Below are 10,086 nucleotides of genomic sequence, written 5' to 3'. Positions count from 1 at the left end.
TTGGGGGGGTTATCCTTCTGAGAAAAGATTGAAAAAAGATTGGCAAATGGTGCATTTTAAAGAAAATTTGAATGAAGAATTTGATGAGAATTTAAGAAGGGTTATAAAGCAATTGTAAACATATAGGGCCAGATGTAGGTAAATTATATTTACCGATCTCTTAAATACCGAGTCATACCGACTCGGTATTACCGAGTAGGAAAATGAGATGTAGGTAAGAATGCCGGTAACAAATACCGACTCGGAACCTGTCGGTAATCGGAAACGGTATTTACCGTCTCGGAATATACCTACACGGTAAAATCCGAGACGGAAAAACCCAAACCGATCCACCGGTGCCACGGCCCATAGGAATGAATGGCAACTCCCGACCCGGAAAATACCGAGTAGGTAAAAACCGACCCGGTATTTACCGTGTCGGAACTAACCGCCGAAGAATTTGAAACTGACAAACATGTGTGCCTGTGAACCAATCAGGTACTTCAACCACACCCAAATTCCAAGCCACAGGGGAACTAACCAATCAGATCCAACCACCACACCCCAGTACCTGGGACAGGCCACGCCCATGCAGGTGCAGAAACAAACAGTCAGGAGAGCAGGAGGACAGAGTGTGGAGCAGCCTTACCTGAGACAAAATACACAGCAAGATGGAGAGCCAGGAGGCACAGAGAGATGCTGCAGAGCGCAAAAGGAAGCAGAAGTTCAGCCAGGAGGAACTGCAGGTGCTGATTTCGGAGGTTGTCAGACATTATGGCAAAATTTTTGGAAAGCAAACTCTGCATGTTGCTGAATCAATCAAACGCAGCACCTGGTTGGACATACAAGGCAAGGTAAATGCCATTGGTGTCACCCACCGTGACCTAGAAGACCTAAAAAAACGGTGGTATGACATCCGCATAATCACCAAAAAAAAGCTTGCTGCCCACCGCAAGGAAAGTGCTGCTACAGGCGGAGGAAGAAACAGAGCCCCCAGACTCACCCACATCGAGGAGATGGTCGCATCCACCCTTGAGAAGGAATGTATTCACGGAATTGGAGACGCAGACAGCTCAGCAAGAGGAGCAAAGAAACCAGGTAAGATGCAAGAACATTATCATTTACCCTTTTACCTATTCCCCTCACAGGACAAATCAGACTCCACAACAGGTTTAACTAATGTCCTGCAATGCATCCTGTGAAATGTAGTCATGTGTAGATACCTCAGAGCAGTCAGCGTGCATTGCAGCAAGGGGAGCAACAGACAAGTAGCATAGGCAAATGGGAGACAGGCTAAAGTGCTATAGAAGTGTATTTTATCTCATGACACAGGTGAACAACATTACTGACACAATGTCCATGTCTGTCCACAGGAGAGTCAAAGCGCAGCACAGCTGAGGTCAGAGAGAAGAGGAGGGAAGGAGCCGGACCTAGCACATCTCACGGAGGGCAGGACCAAGAGCAGGCAGCCCCGATACCTGAGGAGGCAACTGCAGAAAATCCACAATCCCCTCTCCTATTCGGTAGTCAGGACACAGGAGCGGCAGAACTATCACCCACCCCCACATCACCATCCCCAGTGCTGGGAAGAGTCAGGAGCCATGATGTGCCCCCTCGCAGAATACTGCAAACATCATCGGAGGAGGAGGAGGTGGAGGGTGACACACAGGACAGAGGCAACACCGAGCAGCAGCCCAGTCCCAGAGTCACGCGGGCCAGTGTCCGAGGGCGACGGCCACGGGAGGTAGAGGATGTGCGGCAAGTCCAAGGTGTCTTCTGCGGACTGGAGGCCACCATGGTGAAGGTGCAGCGCCTGCAGGCAAAAGCAATGATGGGGGTTCAGAGGCACGCACGCACAACAAATAATAAACTGGAAGCAGTAGGCAAGGGCATAGGGGAAATGGCAGAGAGCATGCAATCCATGGCGTCAGGAATATCAGATATAACACAGTGCATGACTGTCCTGTGTGACAAATTGGACAGGGACCATTTGGAGAGACGCAAGGCCCGTGTGGATGTGCGCCAGCAAACCAAGGCCCTGAACAGGTCAGTCACGATGCAGGATGCCATAGTGCAGTGCTGCAACAATTTAAGTGAAGGCATGGCCAGGATGACCTCTGCAATGGAGCTGGTGCTCGCGCATCAGACTGGCACTGGAGGCGACACTTGTGCTGCCGAAAGCGAGGGGTCCACCAGCAGGAGTGGTGCAAGCACTCCTGTGCATGAGTTACGGAGGAGTGGCAGGCGTGGGGGAAGTGTGACAGGCCAGCGTGAGGACATTGATTCACAGCCACAGCAGCCCCGCCCTGTGGCCCGTGCCCACAAACAATGACTTTGCACTCCACCCAAGGCTGTAGTCACGGTGGTGTTAACCGTGACATCACACTCATGGAGTGTTTGTATTAGTGAGCCCAATGTGAGCAAACAATGCTGTGGCGTAGTGAATATTAAACTACTTCCACAAAGTTACATTCATGCCTGTGTCTCTTTACTCACTCAGAAATATTGTTGTGTAACCTCTGCCCGTCTCAGTCTCCCATCTGTAGCTGCTGCTGCCACTGTAGCTTGGGGCTCTGCCACCTCTGGGTCGTCATCAATGTCCTCATGATATGTGAGCTCCACCTCAGTGCCTTGCTTGGTGGCGAGATTATGCAACATTGCGCAGGTCGCTATTATTTTTGTCCACCCTAAGCGTGGGAGGGTATTCTCAGATGTGAGACCCTTGCTCATTGCACCATCAGGATTCAAGCAAACCGGGCCGAAGACGGCTGTAATGCCAGAAACCGGTCCCTGGGAGCTTGTTTCCTTCCCAGTGTAAGAATTGGCTTTTGTAGTTTGGTTTGCCCTGTTCCCATCATGCACTGGGACAGGAACAGACTAATTTGCATACAGCCAGGTTCTGAAACTGGGATGGTGCAGTGAGCTAAAAAACGGTGTTGGATCTAGCCCTGATCTCTTGACTGGGTGAGAGCTTTCTGCTTAATTCAGAGACTCTGTCCCTCACCACCCCTTGTTGTAAATATTTTTGTCCACCCTAAGCGTGGAAGGGTATTCTCAGATGTGAGACCCTTGCTCATTGCACCATCAGGATTCAAGCAAACCGGGCCGAAGACGGCTGTAAAGCCAGAAACCGGTCCCTGGGAGCTTGTTTCCTTCCCAGTGTAAGAATTGGCTTTTGTAGTTTGGTTTGCCCTGTTCCCATCATGCACTGGGACAGGAACAGACTAATTTGCATACAGCCAGGTTCTGAAACTGGGATGGTGCAGTGAGCTAAAAAACGGTGTTGGATCTAGCCCTGATCTCTTGACTGGGTGAGAGCTTTCTGCTTAATTCAGAGACTCTGTCCCTCACCACCCCTTGTTGTAAATATGCTATTATTTTGCAGCAGATGATTGGGGTGTACTGCCGTGCACCTCCACTCTTGTGGAGGCAGCGAAACCTGCTCTTTAGGAGTCCAAATGTGCGCTCAACTACGTTTCGTGTGGATCTGTGAGCCACGTTGTATCGCCTTTCACTCCTGGTGGATGGGTTGAGGTAGGTAGTGAGCACAAAGGACCGCAGGGCATATGCACTGTCGCCTAGGGGGAGAAAGATAGACATTAATTGCAAGTACATGAGACGTAGATCTAATGTGAGTGTCAGGGTGTGTCAATGTGATTTACCTAGCAGGTATCCATTTCCAAATTCTCCGGCAAGTAGGCGTGTGTATATTCCACTATTCTGAAAGATGTATGAATCATGGGTACTTCCGGGGAACTTGGCTACGATGTCAGTGATGAGGTTACCTGCATTACATATGACCTGGATGTTGATGGAGTGCGTCGATTTGCGATTCCTGTATATGTGCTCTGTGGCTGCAGGTGGACAGAGTGGGACGTGGGTGCCATCGATGCAGCCGATCACGTGAGGGAAGTGTGCCAGTTGATAAAAGTCAGTCTTGGTTTTGGCTAATTCTGCCGGTGTAACAGGGAATGAAATATAATGCCCCATCCTCTGCATCATGGCGTCAAGAAACCTCCTGAAGAAGCGGGACAGGCAGCCCTGGGACACGCCACCCACTACAGCTATCCCACTCTGGTAGCTCCCTGAGGCCAGCAGGTGTAAGCTACATAGCACCTGGACATGAGGTGGGATGGCATGGGCCCTGGGTGTTGGGTGGTCCAGGAGAGGGTGTAGGTCCCTGATCAATTGCTTGATGGTGTCTGGGTGTAGCCTGTACCTCTGCAGTATTTCAGGCTCTGTCAGTTGGAACAGTGTTATCCTCTGCCTGTACACTTGTTCCTCCCTTAGCCATTCTCTCTGTCCTGCTGCCTGTAGTCTCTGCCGTCTTGCTATGATGTAAAAAGCCGCCATCATGGGTCCTGAGGTGCATTTTGGGACTTTTTTTATAGCCCTCCCTTGGTTACCACCTGCTTTCAATGCATGGTAAATACCGACTAAAAAATACAGTTTTTCGGCAGAATCGGTATTTTTGTGCTTACCTACATCTCCAAGGCTAATTTTTACAGTTTCTGATTTACCGAGTCGGAGAATACCAACTCGGTATTTATGTATACGGTATATTCCGACACGGTAATTTTACCGGGTCATTCTTACCGAGTCGGTATGTTTCCGACTCGGATTTTCTAAAATCGGTAATTAATGGCCTCCTACATCTCATTTCCTCGGTAACGGCCGATTTTACCGGTTTTCGGCCGTTACCACCCGGTAAACGCCTACCTACATCTGGCCCATAGTCTTGAAATATTTAAACACATTAAACACTGGCCAATATTGTACTGCAATAATGTGTTCAACAGTCACTTTAGTGGAAAAATTACACAGCACAACAATTGCAGGCCCCTTAAAGTGAGTGCTTACCCAGTGTCTTGCACTGTGTATGGCATTGACTTTGGAAGAAAATGCTCTAACTAGGCTTCAGGAAGCACCCACAACTGCAGGCTGCAATCAGTCATAGAGAAATATGTACAGACAGTTAAGTTGGATGAAATAAGAGTGGTGGCATCTAAAAGGGAACATGTAAAATTCATTTCAGTGATTCCCATAGTATGCCACCAAGCAGTATTTTGGATTTTTTCTGAGCTGTTACTGCATCCAGATATATAACACATCAACCAACATACACCTGCCAGGACTATTAAGCTTTGTCAATAGTTGTTAGCTGTTTCAGGCGAATGAGTAACAACATTGATTTGTCATAAATATTTAACAGTGAAAATGTTAGACTGTGAATTAAATATTATTGAGGTCTGTGGAAGGAGTATTGGTCTTCAGTTATGTGAAGTTTGTGTTAGACATCTATGCCCTTCTCACCACCACACAATGTCCATCTGCACAGCTTCAACCTCATCTCTTTTCTCTTCAGCACACTCTTTTCACTCTCCCTGAATGCACTTCTTTGCATGTCCCACACTTCACCATCCCCAAACACTTACATGTAACCGCTATATATTCTTTTACGTTTACCTTGCAAATTTTGTTACTATTGTATACCCCGTTCAGACTCATTTATACAGAATTTCAATAGAAAACTGGAATATATGACCATTGTTCTGTGTGTTCTGCAGAGAAGCCACCCTACTGAGAGCAATGTGAGAAGCCCGCACTTCCATCAGCCTCAGTGCCAGGGCTGTCAATCACAGTCCATTATAAAAAAAAAAACTGCCACAACTCAAAGTATGCACTATACAAAAGTAATAAGATGTGCAAAAAAACACAGAAACACAACATGATAGAAATGGGTAACACTCTCGGGAATTCAAGGTCAAGAGAAAAGTGAAATGAAAGGGGAACTAAATCACTGGCATGCATTACCCTAATGTTTTTCACATTCACTGTCCTGAAATCAATCTGTGTTTTTGGCGTTAAGGTCATGAATAATGAGACCGTTTTATTGCCAGATCCTCAGAATAATGCAACAGCAAACCTCAAGCATGCTACAGTGTGTAACTGTCTTTAAAATCCAAACATATCCAGAGTGTGGATAAAACATTATAGAACCATTGAGCTGCGCGATGAAATAAAAAGGACCTTAATAAGCAGCAAGTATGCTTGCCATATTCTAGGCATGCATACTTGTAGTATTTAAAGCTTTTGGAAATTTTGTCTGGCATTTCACAAATCAGGACACTATACGCACATATTCTCCCTTTGTGCTTGCCTCGGATATTTGGATCAACTTCACTGAAGAACAGTTACAGAAGCTCTATTTTATGTTACAGTAGGGCGGGTCAGAATGACCATGGGGTCTCAGCACAATATACTTAATTCATGTTTAGTGTTATAGCCCTTACAATTACAGAGGACAAGGCTTCAGACAGCACACACTACTTCCACTACCCTGTGATGAATGGAAAAAGATGGAATCTATATCTGTGAATGACAGATGTCTGGCCTCACGCAGGGATGCAGTCTGTAATGCCGGAATCTGTGACACTGACAGTGTCACTGCTCTACACTGTATACCCCCTGAGACCACTATGGCACAGAAGGGCTTTAGAAAGGTAAGCCTATGTTATCAGTCACAATGCAGAAAGTTGATTTAGTTCATGGCCTTTGGTTCATTGTTAAGAGCGAGGAGTGGCAGAAAGCCTGGGAGAGGCACCTGAGATTTGAATACATCGATTTGCTTAGCGATACGATCATTACGATCATATCTCTACATAAATCACTCTATTTAATATTTTCTCCAGTAGCATGTAAGAACTATCGAGGGGCGCAGCCCCAGAGACCTAATGGAGACACTGCCCTTCCAAATGGAACTCCTTCTGCAAAACTGTGAAAGAGTCAGCTTCCTAAAGGTCTTAGCTGGGGGATGGTGCTAGTCTGTGTTGCATCCAAAGCAATTTCACTGTAGTTCTGTCTGGTAAAATTTCGACCGGTGCACTCTCACCCAGGAAAATCAGAAGTAAAAACACTAGGGGGCATATTATCAAGGGGGTTTATCTCCACTTTTTTGGCTTTAAAAGCCAAGAAAGCAGAGATAAAATTATCTCCCTATTACCTAGCTGTCGCTAACACCAGTTAGCGACAGCTAGTAGGAGATAGCGACCTTCTTGGGCCCCACTTTGCATGTCAGTGATATTTATGACTAATGACATGCAAAGTGGGCGTGCCAAGATGTTAGCGACTGAAAACAGTCGCTAACATCGCTATCTCCTATTACCAACTTTTGGATATATTTGAGCTAAGTAAATGGTAGAATAGAGACAGACTCCCCAGCAGGAATGACGTTTAATCTAGGGCAACAGAACTGCCCTATTGACTATATATTCTTGCAAGCCTGGAACTTCCCTCAGATTAGGGGTTTTAAGATAGAACAAAAAGAGGTGAGTGATCACAAACTTCTCCACCTAATAATATCGGGGGGAAGGAAATTGCAGAGAGAAACTGTGATTATCCAGGAGGTCGAGTACCCCAAACGGGTGACGACACGACTAACTGATGCATATATGGAAAAACTGAAGGCCACGCAAATAAAAACGGCACCTGAAAATTTTGAGAATAAAAACCTGGAATGGTTTATAGGGAAATTAGAAGAAGTGGTCCAATGCCTAAGAATAGAATTAAATAGCGAGAAATTCACAAGGGTAAAACAGATAAACCGAGGTAAAGGGTTTTCTGTGGCGTGCCAATCCAAGAAAAAGGAGATACGAGCAGTGCAAAGAAGGCAAAAAAAGAACTTCACTCAAGAGAGACAGGAACAGTTAATCAAGCAGAAAAAAGAATTCAAATCAATGGTAAATAACGCAAAAAGGATATATAAAGAGAAATGCTGGTTAGATCTATTAGAAAAGTAAGAAATCAAACAATCCCTGTTAATAACTCATAAAGATTTATCCTATCTATAGTGTACCACCATAACTCAAGAGATCCTTACATGTAGAACCACATTCTGCAAAAATATGCACAAAAATAAAACAATTTTTATAAAATTTAAACAATTTATTCCGCACAATATACAATATCAAACATTACAGTGCCTCAATATAGAATAGTTAAAAAAAGTGTTGACACACTTCCATTAGTTCAGTAGTGCAAATATTTTAAACACAAGAACAAAATTAAAAAGCAGATGGCTGTTAAAAACAAGTTGTCGACGCAGCGTTTCGGTTTTTATGATGACACCTTCATCAGGACAGGGTTTTTAAAAAAACACTCTCATTACATTAGAGATGTCATCCTCTGTAATCAATTCGAGGAAAATTCCATCAATCGTCACAAAACACCATTTAGTAATATAGGTGTAAAGGGTCCACACAAGTCTTTGTATCTTTACTTCTCCGTGGAGTTCTCTTTATTAGAAGGAAAAGGAGCCACCGTTATAAGGGACTTTTTGGAGTTATCTATGTGGAAAAATCAAATGCCTTGAAAGCAGAGGATCAGCCTAAGGTGTAGCACGTGACTGGATGTTGTCAACTTATTTTTTGCGTGCTGCCTTTGTTGCGTAGTCTACCCGGGTGGTCTGTATTCAATTTACCGCCCGTAAAGTCAGTATTCGGCCTCCCTGCTCCTTTTTTCACTTCTTTCCGTCAGGTTGGATCTGCAACCTGACGGATATATCACCAAATCATATGTGAATGTTCTGTTTCATCACATTGTAATGTACTAAACACAAATGATGTTAATAAAGTTCAAAAACCATTACCATTCGAAAATATATGTGACCACTTAATAAACGATTCATGCATACCTCGTCTATTGTTCCTTATGATTTCTAAGTTATACACTACTGGTTGGTTCATCAGGGTCTTAAAAAATGCTGTGTCAAATATACGTTCTAGCGTGTACAAAGTCCTCTAAACTGCGCCTTAGTTGCAGTACCCAGCCGCGTTGCTCGTAATTCTTACAGTAGCAAAACGTTTTACAATGTGATGAAACAGAACATTCACATATGATTTGGTGATAGATATATATATTTTTTGTAGATTTCCCTGATGAAGCCCTAATGGGCGTAATGCATTGGATTTTCCATGGATTGTGAAATGTGAATTTATGTTTGAAAAACGAAGAAACACGCAATGTGATTACATTTACTAATTACCAGCATATATGGTTGAAATTGAAAAGGATGAATTAAAAATCCTGTAAAGAAGAAGAAAGACTTCGGTTTATTTTGTGTAAAAAACTTTATTGAGAAAAGTTCAGCTGAAGCATTCAGCAACATTTGACTGTGCCCTGGGGGCCACTATCGTATGGGTTACGGCAGTGCTATCCACATTGTATTATGCAACTCCTGAGCAGGGAGTAAACCCCAAGGAGCACGCCATACATAGAAAACTTGTGAAAAAAAACACTGTTGTGCACAGGACATAACCACATTTTTGACCAAAAGGATTATTGAGAGATGTCACACCGACCAATGCTTAGAGCTTTTGAGGCAATGATCCCCTCCCAAGTCCTGTACGGAGCAGAAATCCTTTATTTGAGCGGTAAGGGATCCTGGGACGTGATAGAGGGGAAATGCATAAAAAGGCTCCTATCCCTGCCTCAATCTTCTATGATACAAGCCATAAGAACAGAAATAGGCACAAAGTCCTGGGTGATACAAACTCAGATGGCTGTAATCAGATTTTGGAAGAGATTGGAAGATCCCGAAAGGCAAAAAGTAGTAGAGAAATTCAGAAAAGTGAGCTAAAATGGGCAAAGGTCAGTAGGGAAAAATTGATGGGAATTTGTAAATTATTGAAGATCGATGTGGACCAGGAAACGTACCAAGTCCTCAGTACCAAAGGTGAGCTGAAGCAAAGGGGGAAAGAAGTTTCTAGACTGATTGATATTGAATATTTAGCAAAGAAAAAATCAGTAGCGCATATGCTAAATGCTTGGTCCAATGAAAACTGGTTCCCCTACTTTGACATTTTACCCAACCGCGGGTACAGGCAAGAGATCCTGAGGCTACGGATTGGGATTAACCCATGGTTAATAAACAGGGACCTTAAAACAAAAATGTTAGACCAGCAAGGTCTCTGCAGGTGTAAGTTGGGAACTAAAGGAGACCTGCTACATATCTTGCTAGACTGTCTGTCACTCTTAGATCAGAGAAAACTGTGGCTGCGTCCTGTATTTCTAAAACATGATATGAAAACAAGGACGCAGGCAGCTAGC

General features: G+C 44.3%; 1 protein-coding gene across 1 annotated transcript; it reads left to right on the top strand.

Annotated features, from left to right (window-relative positions):
* Nucleotides 1-650: 650 nt before the first annotated feature.
* On the top strand, nucleotides 651-2,311 carry LOC147696960 (uncharacterized). Its single transcript, XM_086933264.1, has 2 exons — nucleotides 651-1,077; nucleotides 1,353-2,311. Exons 1-2 carry the CDS (start codon nucleotides 651-653, stop codon nucleotides 2,309-2,311), a joined length of 1,386 nt encoding a protein of 461 aa, XP_086789390.1.
* Nucleotides 2,312-10,086: the final 7,775 nt, after the last annotated feature.

The sequence above is a fragment of the Lissotriton vulgaris genome, chromosome 8 (assembly GCF_964263255.1).
Source record: "Lissotriton vulgaris chromosome 8, aLisVul1.2, whole genome shotgun sequence".
NCBI lineage: Eukaryota > Metazoa > Chordata > Amphibia > Caudata > Salamandridae > Lissotriton > Lissotriton vulgaris.
Note: the sequence above shows the minus strand (reverse complement) of the source record. Positions and strands in the feature narration are given on the sequence as shown.